The 22,631-nt window shown below is 41.5% G+C and overlaps 2 protein-coding genes across 3 annotated transcripts in view; one reads left to right on the forward strand and one right to left on the reverse strand.

The window, feature by feature from the left end:
- Nucleotides 1-11,059, forward strand: part of tmem198b (transmembrane protein 198b) — a 68,011-nt gene extending 56,952 nt beyond the window's left edge. For both annotated transcript variants that reach the window (XM_060918986.1, XM_060918985.1), the window contains exons 3-5: nucleotides 4,532-5,113; nucleotides 7,930-8,129; nucleotides 9,560-11,059. In XM_060918986.1, the coding sequence (XP_060774969.1) occupies nucleotides 4,532-5,113; nucleotides 7,930-8,129; nucleotides 9,560-9,712 (935 nt within the window). In that variant the 3' untranslated portion in view covers nucleotides 9,713-11,059. The remainder of the gene's footprint in view (nucleotides 1-4,531; nucleotides 5,114-7,929; nucleotides 8,130-9,559) is intronic.
- Nucleotides 11,060-11,093: 34 nt separating this feature from the next.
- Nucleotides 11,094-22,391, reverse strand: desmb (desmin b). Its single transcript, XM_060918984.1, has 9 exons — nucleotides 21,771-22,391; nucleotides 20,980-21,040; nucleotides 20,762-20,857; nucleotides 19,335-19,496; nucleotides 16,695-16,820; nucleotides 16,392-16,612; nucleotides 15,409-15,452; nucleotides 13,522-13,610; nucleotides 11,094-11,575 (listed from the first exon to the last, which is right to left on the reverse strand). Exons 1-9 carry the CDS (start codon nucleotides 22,346-22,348, stop codon nucleotides 11,534-11,536), a joined length of 1,419 nt encoding a protein of 472 aa, XP_060774967.1. The 5' UTR covers nucleotides 22,349-22,391; the 3' UTR covers nucleotides 11,094-11,533.
- Between the last annotated feature and the right edge of the window lie 240 nt (nucleotides 22,392-22,631).

Below are 22,631 nucleotides of genomic sequence, written 5' to 3' on the forward strand. Positions count from 1 at the left end.
AGTTAAATTGTTGTCCCCCCCCCCCCATTATTTTAACTTCGATGAAGTTCAAACTATACTATAAGATAAATTTATACATAAATGCAAGTAGTTAGACTTGCTTTTTTCTTTCTTGACATTGTATTACTGATAGTCTTAAAGATTTGGGGTGGCCTTGGAACATTCTCTGCCACTAAGACTATTTTTTACTTTCAACAGATCACAGTGTAGACATCATCAGGAGTTGTGCTACAATTAAACGTAATCTGTCAACATGGTTAACCAGTTTAATCAGTGTGGCCTTTAACATGAGGGCAAAAAAACACTACACAACCAAGGAGAATGTCAGTTACTCTTCAATCAGGCTAGTTGAAATCCCTGTGGTTAAAAATAAGTAGATGTAAGAATTTTAAAAAGCAGTCTTGCTTGTTGGTTGGATGGATAGATGGATGGAAGGATGGATATAGAGAGAGCTGAATTGGCTGAATAGGAGATGTTTGGATGGATGGCGAAATGGATAGACAGATAGCTGGAAATTGGAATCATGGATGGGTAGATGGAAAGATAAATGGATAGAGCAATGCTTGGATTAGTTTGCTTAGTTTTTCACACTACTAGATGTAGATCCAATGGCTCCAATTCAGTCAGTGTGACCTAAAAGCATAACACTCTTCTGTCAGGGTAATTAAAAACTCAAGGGGTTAAAAATGACTCAACACCAGGAAAGTAGTGATGCTGTCCGTGACATTTTGTCAGGGTTTTTTTTTTTTTGGTCCTCCATCAGAAGCAAATTCCTGACCAAATCTGACCATCCTTCTTGTACCGGGGCTAATTTGTATAAATAGACACAACCTAATATGGCATGAAGTGCTTTTAAAATCTTGCAGATCACATTCACAGTGAATACAGAGTGAAGTGCTGTATGTAAAGTGTGGGATTATATAAATAAGCCCACCTTGATGTTGACGTATCTTGGTGGTCCGTAAACCAAAAAGTTCTTCAATGAAAATATGAAAAGATACTTGTTGCTCTCACTGTCGCTCTCTAATTATGTCCATGGTAAATAAAATGTAAGCTCACTTCATTTGATCTATTCCCAGACACCGGATAGAAACATGTCTGATCATACAAGGAAGTCTCCCTTTTTTTTTTTTAATTACCATAAGACTATTTTTTTTTACTTTTGCATAAGACTACGTTTGTGGAAGATGGCTGCTGAATTTTCTCAAATCTTTGTATAGTCATTTCAATTATTTATGTAACCGTTCTCACTGACCCAAACTGTAATTTTTTTATGCCTCCCCCACCTTAAGATGCAGGAGGCATTATGTTTTCGGGTTGTCCGTCTGTCCGTCCGTCCGTGCATGCGTCTGTCCCAAAACCTTGTGAACACGATATCTCAAAGGCTAATGAAAGGAATTTCACCAAACTTTCACCATTTGTGCGCTTTGGGACAAACATGAACTGATTAGATTTTGAGGTTAAAAGGTCGCAGGTCAAGATTACTGTGAGGTCAAATGTCCGTCCCCAAATCACAACTTTAATAAGGCGTGTGGTCTACCGGGCGGAGGCATCCCCATCGACGCCGTTGGCGTAGAGTTCTATCTAGTTTTTTATTTTGTGTGTGTGCAGCTAATCAGTTCGAAGCATTCTGCAAAGACTGAGGGCCCAAAATGAGTTCTCCATAAATTCTATCAAAGATTCAAGCGCTTTTTGTTTTAATACCAGCCTCTGTTTGATCATGAAAGGCCTGAATGTAGTAGAATTTTGTTTCTGTTGAGATGAAGCTCAGTCTGTCTCTCAGATGCTTGTAGATGGGTGGGTGATGAGTGTGTAGTCAATGCTAATGAGCTCTGAAGTGTCACAAGATCACACTAGTGAGCCATTTTTGAACTGTGAAGTCAGTGCAGCTGCTAGATATTTGTGTTACCACCAACTCCCATCCTCTTGTTTTGCATGACTCATGTAGCTCTCATTTAGCTCATTTTCTACATCCCACAACTTTAACAACTCCCTCGGTCTCTCCCTCCTTCCCTGTCTGTATCTCTCTATCCAGTCTGACAAGTTCTCCACAGTTATTAACATGGCATGTGGTGGTGATGTTAAAATGGTGCACCTGCCTAAAAGCTTTCTCCTTCAAGATATTTCAAGTTCATATCCAACAAGCAAGCACAATTCGTCTTGCTCTTGCTGGGAAAGACGGATTTCCTTTCTCCTTGTTGATCCCCGTGATTTGAGCAAATTGCGGTTGTCTTAGTTTGTGTATACAGAACAAGGCAGTTAAGGGTGTCGAAGCATGTTGAGGGAATGGACGTCCAAAATTAGGAGAAAATTGGGAAACGAAAACATCACATCACTAAGATTGGTATTAAAATACAGTACGAGTTAGAAGTTTGGACACACCTTTTACTTCAGTGTTTTTTCTTTATTTTTACTCATTAAAAGACACTTCATGTCTTAAAGAAAAGCTTTTCTCTTTAGTTAGTTGAGTGGCTCATGATGACAAAAAACAGTTGTGGAATAGGGCTATTTACTGTTTGATCTCAAACTCGTTAAGAAGGCATGAAATTGCACTAATTAACTTTTGACGAGGCACACTAGTTAATTGAAAAGCATTCCAGGTGACGACCTCATGAAGCTGGTTAAGATAATGCCAATAGTGTACGAAGCATCATCAAGGTAAACGCTGGCTACTTTGAAGAATCTCAAATAGGAAACTTTTTTTTTTGTTTGTTTAGCACATAATTACACACACACACACACACACACACACACACACACACACACACACTTTCCATATGTTATTTCATAGTTTTGGTGTCTTCAGTATTAAAGCCCAGTCCCACAATACCGATAACTAGACCTACAACTACTATGATTACTATAAACAAATCGGTCCCCTGCAGTTTGTGGTTGGTGGTCACAGCAGACTGATAACGATACCTATAGCTGAAGCCTGGGTTTATCAGTATTGGTGAGACTGCTTCTGGAGCGTCCCCCCCCCCATCTGAACCTGTTCCGATAAAACATCTGACCAGTCAGGTAATGGTTGACATGTGACGTTGTCTGAGCACGTGCTATTTTTCCCAGGCATCTTTGTACATCCTTGTTGCATCAGTGGAGGAGAAGCTGATTATAGAAGTGTCGAAGATAAGCATCAAAAGCAGCCCTTCCTCGCTGTCACATGTCGGCCCGGGGGCATGTTGAGTTATTGACAGATTCAGAAAGTACAGTTTCTAAGCTTTCCAATGATGCCTTCCATGTGGAGATCTGACAATATTTGAAGAATGTGTGGCCTTTTGAAAGTGCATACCTCTTAAAACAGGAAAGGGAGAAAATCGCCCTCAAAGTTTTCCTTCTCAGTTACTCTGGGTGCAGGGAGGGGACATAATGGTGCTCATTTGCATGACATTTAAGGAAAGCCCTACCCCCTACTAGCTAGCACGATGCTACTTTCATGTAAACAAAGATCACCACATCAATTTTCCTTCCATGCAAAGTATGCCCAACACAATTATGAAATACAAAAATAAGTCCTAAAGTATACTTTAACGTTTTGTGGTTGAAAAATTACTCACACTGTAAGAAAGATAGCACGATGATAACACAACTAACACAATGCTAGTTTCATGTAACCAAACCACAACACTCTCCGTTACATCCAAAAATAACAAAATTACTCACATCGTAAGAAAGAAAGATAGCACGATGATAACACAACTAACACGATGCTAGTTTCATGTAACCAAACCACAACACTCTCCGTTACATGCAAAAATAACCACACAACCTTAGATTAATAAACTTACCCCATCAGAAAGAGAAACGTCGCCTTGCATACATCAGTGCCTCCGATGGAATATGTAGTCCTAGAACACTTCCTTTTGGTTGTTTTTTTTTTTTTTGCTAGAAATGGTCATCTCCGATGTAACTACCGTGCGTCTGTTTGCTTCGAGGTGTTTCAGCTCCTCTGCGATCTGTTTAGCTTCCTCCATATTCATTCAATAGTGAAATTACATGCCTGTATGCAGCTTAAGTAGCCACAAGCTCAGCTCGTATCATACAGCTGATTGGCGGAAAAAAAAAAAAAAGACTTAAATCGTCATGTGAATGGCCCATATGGTAATTTACCCACACCCCCCAGCAGGCTACAGTCCTGACAAAAACGAGACAATTTGCAACAAAAAATGTATGCTTTTCCAACAAAACAATCAATTATCTGAAATGCTGATTGCATTCTTCAAGATCTCAACTTGCACATTATGGAAAAAAACAAAAATCACAAATTTCGAAAAAAAAAAAGCTTCTTTTGCGATTTTCTCGGATTCATTTCGGCCGACATGTGTCCCTGAATTCCGTGAGGTGACATATATGGGTGTAATGGTCAGGCGTCCACAAACTTCTGGCCATATAGTGTACCTTTCCTTGTCTTTGGGTGTCTTTTTAACATGAAATATACCTTAGGTTCACTAATGTCAGGTCATGTTACTTTAGTGAGTAATTTAGACTTTTATAGAGTTGAGTGAACTAAATTAAACCGTTTCTATCACAGGCTACCGCTGTTTCAAGGCCGTGCTCTTCCTGACAGGCCTGATGTTTGGCTCGGTGGTGGTCTTCCTGCTGTGCTACAAGGAGCGAGTGCTGGACACACAGCTGAGCGCTGAGGCAAGCGCAGGTATCGGGCTGGGCATCGGCACACTGTGCGGTCTGGTCACCATGCTGGTGCGCAGTGTTGGTCTCTTCATGGTGGGCCTGCTGCTGGGTCTGCTGGCAGGCATTGGCACTCTGGTGGGCATGGAGGAGTTGTCATCAGCACCACCACGTTCTGTGTGGGTGCCACTCGGGGTGCTGCTGGGCCTGGGAATGCTGTTCGCTGTTCTCACGCTGCAGTGGCAACGCTTCTTCACCACACTGTCTACAGCAGCATTTGGAGCAGCCGTCATCGCTGTGGCAGCTGATTACTTTGTGGAGCTGTTTGTGTTGGTGCGCTACATCTACGAGCGGGTGAAAGCTGTACCGGCGCGCTCGCAGTGTTGGGTGACATGGGCTGTGCTTGGAGCCTGGCCTGCCCTTGCCCTGCTCGGAGCACTCGTGCAGTGGCGGGTGACAGCTGAGGGATACTCCCATACTAAAGGTGAGGATGGGAATGGGAACAAGATTTTAAAAAATAATAATAATAATAAAATTAAATTTAAAAAAAAAACTTTTTTTTTTTTTGTGATGTGGATAATTATCCTATCTTGACACAGAGCACCATGCAGCATTTGAACGGAGACGTACTAAGTTCTATTCTTGAAACACATTTATACGTACATACAAACAAGGGCTATGATCATATTGTATGCATAAACTGTGGACCTAATATACTAGTGCATCTCAAAATATTGGAATATCGTGAAAAAGTTCTTTTTTTTGTAATTAATTCAAAAAGGTAAACTTTCATATATTCTCTATTCATTACATGTAAAGTGAAATATTTCAAGCCTTTTTTTTTGTTTTGTTTTAATTTTAATGATTTATGGCTTATAGCTCATGAAAAACAGAAATCCAGTATCTCAAATTATTAGAATATTTAATTTCAAGTTTGAGTAAAACAGTATAAATACTGTGTATCTCTCGGTCTAGTTCAGTACACGCAACCACAATCATGGGAAAGACTGCTGACTTGACATTTGTCTAGAAGACGATCATCAACACCCTCGACAAGGAGGGTAAGCCACAGAAGGTCATTGCTGAAAAGGCTGGCTGGAAAAGGTGCACAAGCAATAGGAATGACTGTAGCCTTGAGAGGATTGTCAAGCAAAGTCAATTCAAGAACTTGGGAGAGCTTTACATGGAGTGGACTGAGGCTGATGTCAGTGTATCAAGAGCCACCACACACAGACGTCTTCGGGAAAGAGGCTACAACTGTCACATTCCTAATATCAAGCTACTCCTGGACCAGAGACGACATCAGAAGCGTCTTAACTAGACTGTTGCTCAGTGGACTTGATAAAACACAGTGGACCAACACTAGCAGATGACATGGCACCCCAAATCATCACAGACTACAGAACCTTCACGCTGGACTTCAAACACCTTTGGATTCTGTCCCTCTCTGCTCTTCCTCCAGACTCTTGGACCTTGATTTCCAAATGAAATGCAAAATTTGCTTTCATCTGAAAAGAGGACTTTGGACCACTGAGCAGCAGTCCAGTTCTTTCTCTCCTTAGTATTATGGCTACCGTACAAGCAGTTAGGGTAGCACTTGCTACACATCTAGAAGTGACCAGACATGTCACTTGCTAGTATGAATGCTTGTCAAATACTTGCAGAAGAACATTCTGTATTGCATTACGCAGATCAATCTCGCAGCTTCACCCTTTGACTACTACTGATCTTTGTAAGCTTGCTCATCGAAACACGAGAGAATACATAGAAACCAGTCTGCCAAAATTACACGTAACAGAAGTGATTAAAAGTATCATTCAACTTGCTTTTACCCAATTGCCTAACTTGTTGAACAGGAAAAAACTGAAGCTGTCATGTCTTTCATTTTCTGAGGATCAAACACTCACCCACTCACTTTCTCCTGATTGGCTGAGGCTCCTGCCTCTCACCTTGCAGCTGGATATACAAGCCATCTAATATTTTGTCTAATTTATAAAGCAAACAAAAAGGAGATTGAGAGTTTCTCTTGCTACCCTGTTTGTAAATCAAACCCTAATGCAGCTGGCTCCACTCCTGCCAGCCAAGAAGAGGAATCTGAGACTACACTGGACACAGGCTCACCAAAACTGGACAGCTGAAGATTGGAAATATGTCACCTGGTCGAAGGAGACTCAATTTTTGCATCAACCTGGCATGAATTTGATGTCAATAGCATGAATCCCAGCCTGCCTGGTGGTGGTAGTGTAATGCTGTGGGGCTGTTTTCTGCCCATGCATCGGATCCTTTAATACCAATCATGCATTGTTTCAAAGCCACAGTCATCTTATAACAGCTACTTCCAGCACGATGCACCATGATACAGTGCATGTGTCGTTGCAAACTGCTTCTGTGAACATGACCGACAGTTCTGTGTGTTTCTGTGGCCTTGCCAGATCCCTGAATCCAATAGAGCACCTTTGGGATCTGGTAGACTCGGAGATTTATAGCCTGAAGGTGTAGGTGGAAAATCTGCAGCAGTTATGCGATGCACCAGTGTCAACATGGACCAGAATCTTCTAGCACTGCTTCCAACACCATGTATGTGCAATCCATGCCATGAAGGACTGAGGCTGGTTTGAGAGCAAAGGGCTTTCCTCTCTAGTATTAGTATAGTGTAAACAGACTTACAGACAGCAAACATTTTATACTTGCACAAGCAAATTTCAAGTGTATGCAGTGATCGGTAATGAAATATTGAAGAGTCCACATTGATTTTTCCAACAAGCCGTAGTACGTGTCGGCGAGGCCAACAAACATTATTGCTGGTTTCAGTCCCCTGTCTCTTGAACTCAGCATCTTTATGAGCAAGGGCTTGGACTTGATTTGTTTACCAAGATTTAGATTAAGTCTTCAAACAGAGCATGTGTCCATTTCATGCTTGATACAAATGAATTAAGTGTGTGTGTTGGGGTGGGTGGGTGTGCATACACTGAGTGCGTGATTGAGGCTGTCTGGGTGAATGAGTGTACTGGAGAGTGTTTCTGTGACTGTGTGTATGTGTGGGCAGTGTAGCAGATGGCTCAGTCTGTCAGTGTGCTCGAAGATGTAGTATCTCCAGCAGGGGACCGTGTGTGTGTGTGCTGTAAATTACATTAAATGCATTATTAAAAATTGAAACCAAACTAAGCATTTTGTGTGTGTGTGTGTGTAGTGTTGTGGCTTCTTTTTTATTTTTAAAATTTTTTTGCCGGTTTTAATTCACAATTTATTTGCAAGTTAAACTCTGTGGTCTGTCTCCTCCGTGTATTTTCCATGCGTCAGTGATGATAAGCCGTCAGCAGCGACGAGTGCAGCTCATGCGGATCCGACAGAAGGAGGAGAGGAGAGAGTGCAGCAGGAAGAAGAGGAGGAAGCAGCAATCTCAACATCACACACACTCAGGCAAAGCCATGCACCCAGAACCACCGTACCGTAGGAAACCCCAGCCCGTCCGTCGCTATGATGGAGATGTTCTCTCTCCGGTAAGAAACAAGTGCATGGGCGCGCACACACACACACACACACACACACACCTGTACTCCTGCTCACTTATCATATGTTATAAGTGCTAGAGGACCACTAACCCAAATTGTGCATGCAAAAGATTTGAAGAGCTTTAGTCTCTAGTCACTCTTGTTGCTTGTGACCATGTTGCAACCAATTCTGTTGTCGCTTGAGGGTGTGTATTGTTCAGCGGTTTTTATTTATTTATTCTTTGTCTGAATTGAATGTTACTTGCAAGGCTTCATACTTGGTTCACTGGCAGTTTTGCAAAACAGGCTCATTCTAAAAACTACACACACAAACCAAAGGCGCTAATGTTTTTTATTCTATCCATATTCCCTGGATATGAGCAATTGCATACTCTGATTGGCTACTCTACTACTAGCTCATATACCATGAGTAGAGAAAAACAAAATGGTGGTACGTTTTGCTGAACCCACCGAGCACGAAATAAAAACTGTACTCGAAAACAAAACCCCCCCCAAAAAAAAAAAATGGAATGAAAGTATTTGATGGGAAGAATGTATCTTTTTTTTTTAATAATAATAATAATAATAATAATAATTTATTATTATTATTATTATAGCATTTTTCACAAATTGCTCCTGTCGTTTTGCCGGTTTGTTTAAATTCTCCATCTTTAAGCATAAAATTTATTTATTTATTTATTTATTTATTTATTTTTAATAGACTGGTTCAAAATGTCAAAGAAGTTTGAAAATTACATAACCTGACATGTCCAAGGAAGAATTAAATAAATGTCTAAAGCTATTCTGTACCTCGGCACGACAGCAAGGTGACACTTTTGACAAAAAAAAAAAAACAACCCTAAAGTCAATTCATGCAGCCATCGATAGGTTTCCTAAGCGGAAACGATCTTGTTGGACGTTTTGTATAAAGTTTTTATTTATCGAATTTGCAAAAAATAAAAGTGCTCTGTTTCTCAAAATCCAGTGAATGTGAATAGAATAAAACCGTTATTCCACTCAATCTCGTCATACATGGCTTATACGGTAGCTGATTCGACTCGGCACGACGCGCCTCGTCAGCTTATCAGCTCATGTACAGCCTGATTTTGTGGAATCACTGTTAAATGCACATCTAATGAGAGGTTGTTTATGAGAGAATAAGATGAAATCATGGGGTGTTTTTTTATATATAAATATAATTTGGACTACACACTCCATAGGATTGGTTGGAAGAATCTTTCAAATTAAAATGGAGAAAATCTTAATTCAAACGTCGCTTATTTCTTTGTCTCTTAAAGCTGTTTTCTAAAATCAAGGTTTAAATTCTGTTTTAAAATCCGGTTTCTCTTACAGATTTCTAACTTTTGTTAAGACTTCTATTTTCACCAGTACAGCATATCAAATCCTCACTCACGCTCTCTCTTGTCCCTGTATTTCAGAGCTACATCCAGAGTTTCCGAGAACGGCAAGGGGAAGGGTGTGTGTATCCTGGTGCCCGCCTCTCTGGCACACACACAGCCGTGGACATGGACTACGACTGCGGCTCAACCGTCCCCCTCACCTCTGGGGCTGGACCTAACCTTCGAGTGTGACGACACACGCTCGTACATGGTTACGCACTCTGACACGTTCATCTCACTGTCCTGGTGCTGTCCCTGACCCGTCTGTGCGTACACAGGTGTAAAAACTGTATAGACAGTGAGCAGGGGGAAAGTTACAGGCATGAGCATGTTGCTTAAGGAGTGTATTCAAGATTTGCACGCCACTTACACACACCCATGCACTCCCATTCGTGCATACGCACACTCCTGCTAAACAACGTGTGCCTCAGTCACGGCACATCAGTCACTCTTAAAATTATGAGGTGAGCATCATCTGTAAAAGAATAAATCAAGACCCAGCTCCATCACACTTTTTTTTTTTTAAACACAATGTCAGTGTGGTAAAGCGGTGCAGTGAACCCATATAAACATTTCACATCTGTCCTGCATTATTGCAATGAGAGAATTCTCTCTTGGTGCTGAATCTTGTAACATAAAGATCCTTCTTCTCGTTGTAAATCTGTGGATTCTTCCATTTCCATCTGCACTGTCGTATGTGTTTCACACGTTTTCATGAACTGTACCAAATAGCTGTGCAGGAGGGGGATTGCCTTGAGACTCCAGAGGGAGGCTGTCTCAGGAGAATCTGCTCCTTGGCCTCGTTTTAATGAGGCTGCGGGAGAAAGAGCCATATTACAGCACGCTATCTGGTGCAGTCTGAGCGCAATTTCTGATGGCGGAGCTAAAGCGATACTCAGGGATGGCTGGAACACTGCGAACTGTTTGAATGGATATGGAAAAGGAAGACGGAGCTTTTTTTTTTGGGTTTTTTTTTTTTTTGTAATTGGTTTTGGCATCTGCAAATCCCCTGTCACTCATTTGCTGTGCTTTTGCTGTGCCATTGTAAAGTGTCGTGATGATGCTCATGCCATCTACTAACATCTGTGGTGTCCTTAAGAACAAAATAGGCTTTCTCATTTCTGATCTGTATATTTGAGAAGACCACGCTCTTCCAGGGTATTTGTTGATCTCTCTCTCTCTCTCTCTCTCTCTCTCTTTTATTCTGTTGTCCTTGCTGTATGTTTCAGTCAAGTCACTGCACTTTCTTGTACATAGAATGCACTAGAATGCACATTTTCCAGTTTTATTTCCTTTTCTTGTTTATCTGACTTCCTCGTGAACCGCTTTAGCTTTTTTATTTATTAAGGTGCTGAATCACGATGTTTATTTATTTGATGGCTTATTTATTTGCATTTGAGACATGCTTACAGAACATTCCCCCTCTGACAGCAGTTTGGTCGCAAAGACATGCACCTTACAATCTAATGTTGTTATTCTTATTATAAAGCATGTATTTGTATGAACCTGGATATTATGATAAAGTATGTGATTCCAAAATGTGGGTTGTGATATGTTTTTATTGGATAGTTCTTCATTTGCGAACTTGCACGCACGCGCACACACACACACGCAGTAGGGTGTTTGACGCATATTTAGTTTATTCTGAGTTCCTCATCGTACAGATCACGGCTATGAGTTCATTCTTCATCACTTGCCCTCCCTCCTGTCCTCTCTTGCCCTCCTTATTCACCTACGTACATATCAGCCCCTCCCTGTATTTTGACCTTTTGTTCTTTCTTCCCACGTTCTTCTCTCATGCTTTGGTTCTGCGTGAATACAGAAGGATCTTCGACGTAGATTCGATGTAGAAGAGGCAAAATCTCTTCCTTTCTCTCACTTTGGAAGCAGTGCTCATGTTTCAGATAAGCTGTGTTTGGAGTAATGGGGGGGGGGAGCACAGGATATAAAGGCTGGATCTTATGGTTTTATTGACACCTATTGTGTTTGTGGTTTAGCGCCTTAGGTGAAGCTCTACATGATGTCCTGCTGGTGCTGTGTAGATTCACTCAGCACCTGTAAAGGCAAAACAGTGCAGAGATGTGAACATACGAGTCCATGCCTTTGGGAAAACAAAAGCACATCATGCAAAGTCTATTACATGAAAGTCTATAAGGACGTTGACGTTACTTCTTCTCTCTAAACTCTGTGTGTGTGGGGTTATGCACTTCTGATGATGCAGCCCATGCAAACGTGTATAAAATAGTTAGAAGGGTCTGCTTTCTAAATAGAAATAGGTTTTGTTAAATATTGAATATGTTGGAGCCGTACACACACTTACAGTGGTGCTTGAAAGTTTGTGAACTCCTTAGAATTCTCTATATTTCTTCATAAATATGACCTAAAAGATCATCAGATTTTCACACAAGTCCTAAAAGTAGATAAAGAGAACTCAGTTGAACAAATGAGACAAAAATATTATACTTGGTCATTTATTTATTGAGGGAAATTATCCAATATTACATATCTGTGAGTGGCAAAAGTATGTGAACCTCTAGGATTAGCAGTTAATTTGAAGGTGAAATTAGAGTTAGGTGTTTTCAATCAATGGGATGACAATCAGGTGTGAGTGGGCACCCTGTTTTATTTAAAGAACAGGGATCTATCAAAGTCTGATCTTCACAACACATGTTTGTGGAAGTGTATCATGACACGAACAAAGGAGATTTCTGAGGACCTCAGAAAAAGCGTTGTTGATGCTCATCAGGCTGGAAAAGGTTACAAAACCATCTCTAAAGAGTTTGGACTCCACCAATCCACAGTCAGACAGACTGTGTACAAATGGAGGGAATTCAAGACCATTATTACCCTCCCCAGGAGTGGTCGATCAACAAAGATCACTCCAAGAGCAAGGCGTGTAATAGTCGGCAAGGTCACAAAGGACCCCAGGGTAACTTCTAAGCAACTGAAGGCCTCTCTCACATTGGCTAATGTTAATGTTCATGAGTCCACCATTAGAAGAACACTGAACAACGATGGTGTGCATGGCAGGGTTGCAAGGAGAAAGCCACTGCTCTCCAAAAAGAACATTGCTGCTCATCTGCAGTTTGCTAAAGATCATGTGGACAAGCCAGAAGGCTACTGGAAAAATGTTTTGTGGACGGATGAGACCAAAATAGAACTTTTTGTTTGAAATGAGAAGCGTTATGTTTGGAGAAAGGAAAACACTGAATTCCAGTATAACAACCTTATCCCATCTGTGAAACATGGTGGGGGTAGTATCATGGTTTGGGCCTGTTTTGCTGCATCTGGGCCAGGACGGCTTGCTATCATTGATGGAACAATGAATTCTGAATTATACCAGCGAATTCCAAAGGAAAATGTCAGGACATCTGTCCATGAACTGAATCTCAAGAGAAGGTGGGTCATGCAGCAAGACAACAACCCTAAGCACACAAGTCATTCTACCAAAGAATGGTTAAAGAAGAATAAAGTTAATGTTTTGGAATGGCCAAGTCAAAGTCCTGACCTTAATCCAATTGAAATGTTGTGGAAGGACCTGAAGCGAGCAGTTCATGTGAGGAAACCCACCAACATCCCAGAGTTGAAGCTGTTCTGTACGGAGGAATGGGCTAAGATTCCTCCAAGCTGGTGTGCAAGACTGATCAACAGTTACCGGAAATGTTTATTTGCAGTTATTGCTGCACAAGGGGGTCACACCAGATACTGAAAGCAAAGGTTCACATACTTTTGCCACTCACAGATATGTAATATTAGATCATTTTCCTCAATAAATAAATGACCAAGTATAATATTTTTGTCTCATTTGTTTAAAACTGGGTTCTCTTTATCTACTTTTAGGACTTGTGTGAAAATCTGATGATGTTATAGGTCATATTTATGCAGAAATATAGAAAATTCTAAAGGGTTCACAAACTTTCAAGCACCACTGTATATAATGAGATGGTAAGAGTGACGCTACATTGTTGTACACATTAGTTTCGTGTGTGTGTGTGTTATACCTCGCCATCACGGGTCTCAATCGTCTTGATGAGCACCGTTTTCTTTGAGTGCATTTCAGAGGCTCGTTGTTGGTGCTCTGGGCTGGTCTCTGTGTAACAGTCACATATCAGTACAATAATCTGGTTTTGAGGCCATTTTCGTTCATGTACAAGTTTCGAAATCTACATACTTTAAGATACACTGCTGTCTCTGACGATAACATTTTACCCTACCGTCTACAGTCAATGAAACATTAAATGTTAAACCATTAACATTTAAAAGAGTTTGACCAAGATGTTACTGGCAGCATCTTAGACATGCAACAAACCTATAAAATAAAGGGGAAAAAAAAAAGACGTCCATTTTCTCACAGCTACAAGGTCAAGGTTGAATGATGAAATAAGTTGTTTTGTACAATGCAATTTATGGAGGATACTTATTTTAATCACTTGATTTATCAAAAGGTTTAGAGTTTATATAACAGCAGCTGCGCTAGGTGTATATTAATACCCTTGTTCTAAAACACTCATTTCTGTTAGGCATGTAATGATATATAGTGTGACAATAAATCGCGATACCGAATTTATGATTTCAAATTGATGAAATAATAAAAGAATTGCGATTACTATCAGGCTGCGTAATCTCTTAGAATTGTCATAGTTGTAATTGCATTGTTTAGACAGCAGAGGGTGTACAATAGCAGGAATAAATGCATGTGACTTCACCAATGGCAGAAGTAACACAGCTCTAATGCCACAAAAACCAGATATAAAATGGGAAAGAGCTGTTGTGCGATTGACTGCACAAATAGATTGAACAAGTAATCAGAGCTCTCTTTTTACAGACTGCTAAAGAAATGAGAGGCAGATGGTGGAGGTAGTACAAATGTTCATAAAAGTTTATTAATAAGGCCTATTTGTTATTAAGTACTTTTAATTTTTAATAAAATTAATATTTTACTTAATAGGATATATTTTACTCTAACCTTTACAAATATGGGTAAATAATTATTGTTGGTTAAGAAAATGAAACATTTTTATTTAACATAAGGAATATTCAAGTTGATAAAGAATAGGGAAATATATAAAATAAAATTTTCATTGAATCGAATCATGAATTGGGTGAATCGTTACATGCTAGGTTTCTATCGTAGCAGTTCATTTACAGGGTGTTTGATGGACATGCTGCATAAAAAATATTGTTATTTAACAAAGAGAAATATATAATCTTTTAGATGGTAAAGGTTTCTGTTAGGAGATATTTATCTAACATTTATAGAAGGAGTCTCCAATGTTGGTCTTTTGTAACAGTCAGTTTTCCACAATGGGGGAATCTTCAGGACAGAGAACTTTCTGCTTTTCTGTGCCTTCTGTTTTCTTTTCAAGTTATGTTTTTGTCCTATTACTTCACAAAGAAGAAATAGAGAGGCTGGTGAGGGAACGGCTGTTCATGGTAGATGCTATAATGTAAGTGAAAACAGGAACTAAGTCATATTCCATAAGATTAAACATAACTATATGCTATATAGTATAACGGATTTAAAAAAAAAAAGTATACCTTTCATTGCGAAATGTAAAGTTGTGATCGTGTAAGAGTAATAAAATGCTTTGGGATGTGCTGTTTTAAATGTTTATTGAACAAATTGAACTGTCGCCATTGTCTTTCTGTTCTCACACATTAAAAATCAAATGGTTAGAGATTTGGTGGAAAAATATTAGTGTGTTGTTGAATCATGGAAAGATTATTTTATCTAATGTTTTAAACTTTTCATCTGCCGTCCCTAACGCACATTTCACCTGCTCGAGGTCACGTTTTATTTGGTCATTCATGTCAGAGGGACAACAATGTTGTAACCCCCCAAAAATAAGGTCATTTAAGTGATGTTTTTCCTATTTTCTTCCTCTTACCTCGGAAGCTAATCGTGGAGTAGGTCTGCATGGGCAGTGTGATCCTGTTGGAGAAATTACACAGACATTTAAAAACAAATTGTATGTAATATAAAGAACTCATTAAACTGGGTGACTGTAAGGCTTAAAGAAGGTTATGCTGGCAATTTTAACTAGAAGGACACTTGATAGAGTGCATACGTCCACCAAGCCACATCGTATCAACATCAAAATCCAGTCACTTGAACTTAAGATAATACTAAAAGTGGACACCAAATTTCACCCAAATCCATTCACTACTTTTTGAGTTACGTTGGGAACAGGCAAAAAAATAAAAACATCCTAGATCTGCATATATATCTGGATTTGCATCAAAATCTAATCAATTGTTCTTTGGCCCATGGGTCACCTTTCCTCAAAATTTAATCTAAATCTGTTCATTACTTTTTGAGTGACGTTGGGAAAAGTTAAAATAACCAACAGAGGTGTAAACATAACCTCCTCCAACAAAGTTGGTGGAAATAACAAAACTGGGGAGGCGCTATGGCCTGATGGTTAGAGAAGCCGCTTTGGGACCAGAAGGTTCGATTCCCTAGACCAGCAGGAATGGCTAAAGTGCCCTTGAGCAAGGCACTTAACCCCTAGCTGCTCCCCAGACTGCTCTGGGTATGTTGTACATCACTCTGGATAAGATCGTCTGCTAAATGCCGTTAATGTAATGTTGTTATATATAATCTGATTAAAATGAGTTCATGAGAAAGACAAGTCATGGGGAAAAACTTGCTTTAACATCAGTAAAGCTTCATGTACTGACTAAATTATTTGTTAATACTGTGATAGAGCTTCATTTCTTTGTGTTAGTGGATTGCCCTAAATCCAATTCAACTCCTTTTCAATCAGATTTCAAAGTTACTCATGGTTGGATTTGTTCAAGGTCAGAACAAAAATAAGCGAGAGAGAAAGAGCAGTCCTCCTGCCTCCTTTCAGACAAACCCATCTCCTACCTGCTCTCTTCTCCCTCCAGCAGCTTCCTGTAGGTGGCGATCTCCACATCGAGGGCCATCTTGACATTGAGCAGGTCCTGGTACTCACGCAGGTGTCGTGCCATCTCATCCTTCATGTTTGCGATCTCAGCCTCCAGCCGAGCAATTGTGTCCTGGAAGCCGGCAGCCTCGCGTCCATGTCGGTCCTCCAAGTCGTGCATCTGCCTCATCAGAGACTCGTTCTGGGGATCAGAAACAGCAATGACATTAATGCAGAGGTATGATTGTAGCAGGCATTATTAATGAGCCATGTTATAAACATACCGTGCCCTTCAGTGAGTCGATCTCACAGGTGTAGGACTGAATCTGGTGTCGGTACTCCATGGTCTCTAGCTTGGCCTGCTTCAGGGCTTCGTTGTTCTTGGATACGGCTTGGTTCAAATCTGACACCTGGGGGTCAAAAACAAAGGGGGGGGGGGCATTAACTTATCTTCATTAGAGGATGAAATTTATACTTTATTTTTCTAACCAATGAGATTTTGATATAGAAATTCTTTATGCATTGGTGCCCTGTTGGTTTTTTGTTTATTTTTTTAACATTTTTGCTCTGTCCAGGTTTTAATCATTATTATTTCAATAACAATTATTTCATATATTTTAGTAATGTGACTAATAAAATTATTCATGAATCAACATGAAATATTTAAATAATATTGGCCGGCGTTGAGTCGTATATCAGATATATTCCATTCAGCTAGCATGATACTGAATGAGTCGAAGACGAGTAGCTGAATGGAATATGTCTGATAGACCATGAAAAAAAGTGAGCCAATATTATTATTAGTATTATTATTACTATTATACATACACACTCTCTTCATATCAGCATTCTTAAACACCAATGCTAGTTTACCCATGACTCGGTGCTGTTAGTGTGGCAGTCCCTTTACCTTCCAGCTGGTGTAGCAGTAGTGTTAGCGAAGGCCAACGCTAGCTTACCCGTGACTCGGTGCTGTTAGCGTGGCAGTCCTGTTACCTTCCAGCTAGCACAACAGTAGCAAAGGCCAACACTAGCTTACCCATGACTCAGTGCTGTTAGGGCAGCAGTCCCGTTATCTTCCAGCTGGTGTAGCCATCGCAAAGGCCAACACTAGCTTACCCGTGACTCGGTGCTGTTAGAGTGGCAGTCCTGTTACCTTCCAGCTGGTGTAGCAGTCGCGAAGGCCAACACTAGCTTACCCGTGACTCGGTGCTGTTAGCACGGCAGTCCTGTTACCTTCCAGCCAGCATAGCAGTAGCGAAGGCCAACACTAGCTTACCCGTGACTCGGTGCTGTTAGCGTGGCAGTCCTGTTACCTTCCAGCTAGTACAGCAGTAGCAAAGGCCAACACTAGCTTACCCGTGACTCGGTGCTGTTAGTGTGGCAGTCCCGTTACCTTCCAGCCGGCATAGCAATAGCGAAGGCCAACGCTAGCTTACCCGTGACTCGGTGCTGTTAGTGCGGCAGTGCAGTTACCTTCCAGTTGGTGTAGTGTTAACGAAGGCCAATGCTAGCATAGTCAAGCTGATTTATTATTATTATTTTCCCTGTGTAATTTACTTAGTTACTTTTAAACTCAACATTGACAATTACACACAACAGAGCGAGCTGGCAGCCAAAATTCTCTCAAAATCTTCCGCTTTTAATGAAGCAAACCTCGCGGCCATGTTTGTTTACAAACTGTCACAGTCACTCGCTAGCGTGGAAGTTTTCCGCCTCTGATGTGTCTCTTTTCCAGTTTTTCGATGTCCATCGGTATGTTTTTCTCTTGTAAATATGCATGAAGAATATCTAATGTTTTGATAGCTTTTCAGGTGTTCAGCATGTCTTCAGCTTCAGATTTTAGTTCATTTATTTAGTGTTTAATTATAGCATAGCTAATCCTAGCAGTAGCACTGGATTAGCCTTGTCTTCTCTCTTTCTCGGCCGACAAAGAAATTATTCTGCGCATGCGCAGTAGAAAAGTTTTGTCACCGGATCTTCGCATGAGCTCTGATGTGTGATGTCATGTTGTCTTGACAACATGCAACACTGTAACAATATTGCACGCTCATTCTCCATTGGGACGAGTGGAGTAATACATGGAGGATAAGCGATATGATAACAATATTGCATGCTGTCAATAAACCCACTAGAAGGGACTAGAATACATGTTTTTATTCCATGGAAAAAGTGGCCTGTATGTATAATAATACATTATACATCCGCCAGCTAGTTTAATAGGAACACCTGCAATGCATATCTGCACACTCATGCAATCATGTGGTAGCAGTTTAATACATAAAATCATGCAGATACAGGTCAAGAGCTTCATTTAATGTTCACATCAATCATCAGAATGAGGGAGGAAATATCTCGGCATGGTTGTTAGGTGCCAGACGGGCTGGTTTTTCATGCCTCATAATAGAGAATAGTGTGTGTGTGTGTGTGGGGGGGGGGGGGGGGGGGGGGGGGGAGTGGACAGAAATGCCCTCTTGATGAGAGAGGTCAGAAGAGAATGGCCAGAATGTTTCAAGCTGACCGGAAGTTATACAGTAACTCAAATAACCACTCCTTACAACCATGCTGAGCAGAAAAGCATCTCAGAATAAGGTGACTGGACTACACGAGCAGGGTTCCACTCCTGTTAACCAAAGAACCAGAATCTGAAGCTACAGTGAGCACAGACCCATCAAAACTCACCAGATGAGGCGTACAGGTGTGCCTATTAAAACGGATGGTGAGTGTATATATATTGTAATATGTAAATCATCCTAATTTTAGTGTCTATTCAAGATTTTAGTCTCTCTCTCACTCCCTTCATTTCTATTTGGCCTGCGCCCCGATCCCCAAACCTCAAACACATGAATGGCTTTTGTGTCTATATTGATATTAACTGAGAGAAAAGATTTAACTGTTCGGTTTTGTTATCTACTTTTCCTTACCTTCGACTTGTACCAGTCTTCGGCCTCTGAGATGTTCTTGGCGGCAATGGCCTCGTACTGAGAACGAATGTCTCTCAGGGCGCCGGTCAGATCAGGCTTGGACATGTCCATCTGGATCTGCACCTGAGTCTCTTGCATCTGAGCCTGCAGCTCACGGATCTCCTAAACCGAGAGAAATGACGAGATGAGTGTGTGTTAATGAGTTTGGTGATCTCACTCATAAACACACTTTTGCATATCTGCATTTTTCATGTTGTATAGAAGGAAAGACTGTACTGCAATCTCCAGGAACAGATACAGCTTCAGAATTGCATTCTAATAGGTTTACACAGTCAGTCATATTTTAATTGTTTAGCTAACTGGCTCATAATCATAATGTTTTTTTCATTGCATCTGGTGCAGTATGTTTCTAAACCTGTATTTAGTGGCAGATTTATTAGTCTAATTTTATCCATATTTAGTTGGAGTATTTAAAAGATTAGAACTCAGTGCAATGGTGGTGTAGTGATTAGCACTGTCGCTTCACAGCAAAAAGGTTCTGGGTTCAAGCCCAGTAGCTGCCGGGGGCCTTTCTGTATGGAGTTTGCATGTTCTCCCCGTGTCTGTGTGGGGTTGCTCCGGTTTCACCCACAGTCCAAAGACATGCAGGTTAGGCTAAACGGTGGCTCTAAATTGACCGTGAATGTGAGTGTGAGTGGTTGTGTGTCTCTATGCATCAGCACTGCGATGACCTGGCGACTTGTCCAGGGTGTACCCTGCCTCTCGCCCATAGTCAGCTGGGATAGGCTCCAGCTTGCCCGTGACCCTGTACAGGATAAGCAGTTACGGATAATGGCTGGACAGAACTCACTGGAACTTGATTGTGTCTTATTCATTCATTATCTCATTATCTCTAGCCGCTTTATCCTGTTCTACAGGGTTGCAGGCAAGCTGGAGCCTATCCCAGCTGACTACGGGTGAAAGGCGGGGTACACCCTGGACAAGTCACCAGGTCATCACAGGGCTGACACATAGACACAGACAACCATTCACACTCACATTCACACCTACGGTCAATTTAGAGTCACCAGTTAACCTAACCTGCATGTCTTTGGACTGTGGGGGAAACCGGAGCACCCGGAGGAAACCCACGCGGATACGGGGAGAACATGCAAACTCCGCACGGAAAGGCCCTCGCCAGCCACGGGGCTCGAACCCGGACCTTCTTGCTGTGAGGCGACAGCGCTAACCACTACACCACCATGCCGCCTGATTGTGTCTTATTTTGAGTCAAAGAATTATACATACGTATGAAAGAATAAAGGATGATAATGGAAGAAAAAAAATTTTGCTGAATTAAAATGATAAACCGAAACTCATACGATCAGTTGTGATAAGTATCTGCTGCTTCGAAGAAATCATTGTGTGTGTATGTGGGCTGATCTGACCTCCTCATGGATCTTCTTGAGGAAGGCTATTTCCTCTTGCAGAGTTTCGATGCGTCTCTCAAGGTCCAAACGAGCAAGTGTGGCTGCATCAACATCCTGTTTTCAGGGAACATTCAATATCGTTTTTGCTGAATTATGAATTTTGTATTTATATGTTACACAATACACACTGTAATAATAATTCCAAAGGAGGAGTTATGTTTGCTAGTCAGACTTACAGCTCTGAATGCTGCAAGGTTGTTCTCGGCCTCCTCTCTCTGTGTAATCTCCTCCTGAAGCCTGCAGTCAGAGACAATACACAGATCTTAAAAGCCACTTCCTTCTTTTCCTTTTATAGAGATGGCAGCCTTCTTGCTGTCTCAGAATATACACAGATTACCCCATCCAACTGGAAGTAGGGCCAAAGATGTCTTGATGTTTAATCCTGAATAGGAAAAAAAGCTCTGGTGATCTAAACTCTGTCAGTGACTGCCTTTATTAGACTAGACCTTAAGTCAAGTAAGTAGTGTGTTGGTTTATAACGAGGAAGGTAAGACCAGAGTAAATGCAAATTCACCTACGCCGAGAGAGCTATAATTCCTTTTCCACACCTAACACTGAAAGTTAATCCCTCTTGTGTGTTTCCTACTCGTCTGTCTCTCACCAAACAGAACTGCAGAACTAAACAGCAGGAGCTCAGGGCCCTATGAATATAAATGCGTTCTGACACAGACCTAACCTCTGAGGGCATTCACGTGACCGTTTTACAGACAAAAATAACCCAGTTTTGATAAGCTTATGACTCTTCTGACCTCTTCTAGTCTCTGGCTCTTCTAAAATAGACTTCAGTGGCATCTACAAAAACAGACTGTTGTCATTTTCTCAGCAGTAGAGGAAGCATGCTGGTGCATACTCAAAATATACGTTGTGCTCTCTGCTTTGGCTGCTGTAATAGTCTCTGTTGATCAAGTTCATCTATCTGTTCTAATGTATCTTCTGTAATTAAGTGGATTTATTAACTACGCCTCACCTGAGTTTGAGTTTCTGCAAGTCATCAGCCAGGTTGTCCCGCTCCACTTCAACTCGGGACCTCTGATTGGTCACGACCTCTATCTGGCGCCTGAGTTCCCTCATCTCCTCCTCATAGAGGTCAGCAATACGTGTAGGCTCTCGGCCCCGCAGTCGCTCCACTTCCACAGTCAGAGCCTGGTTCTGCTGCTCGAGGAAGCGCACCTTCTCAATGTAGCTGGCAAAGCGGTCGTTCAGGTGCTGCAGCTCAGCCTTCTCGTTGGTGCGTGTCTGCAGGAACTCCTGGTTGAGGGCATCGGCCAGGCTGAAGTCCAATGTCTCACCCAAGCCAGCGGCATAGGAGCGGGAGATGCCTGCTGAAAGAGCAGGGATGCCATAGGAAGATGCGCGGTAGCTGGTGTAGCCTGGTGACGAAGTTGCTGTCTTGGTGACCTCATAGACCCGTGAGCTGACATGTGAGCCCCCGGAGCCACGGCCAAGCATTGAGGAGCGGGTAATAGGGGTTGCGGTGTAGCTGGGCCCGCCGAAGGCGCGGCGGTATGAAGAGGACTGGGAGGAGGCGTAAGAGGCGCGGCTCATTTTGGAAGGATGGCGTGGCCACACACACTCACACAAGAGAGGAACGAGGACAGGAGTGAGGGGACGATGAGCAGCTGTGGCTATTTGTAGAAGTCAGGCCCTCTTTGTGGATCCCCCTCCCTAAAGGCTTTTGGACAATCCCATCTCATCCCCTCCCATCACATAGTTTTCAACCTTTTCTCTCCTTTCTCCAGTCTGAACCTTCTCTATTTCCAACATCTTCCATGATTTTTCATTTCTGCTGCTCCCTTTCTCTGCTTTTCTAGTTCCCTGTAGCTGTCCT

This window comes from Neoarius graeffei, chromosome 4 (assembly GCF_027579695.1).
Source record: "Neoarius graeffei isolate fNeoGra1 chromosome 4, fNeoGra1.pri, whole genome shotgun sequence".
Taxonomy (NCBI): domain Eukaryota; kingdom Metazoa; phylum Chordata; class Actinopteri; order Siluriformes; family Ariidae; genus Neoarius; species Neoarius graeffei.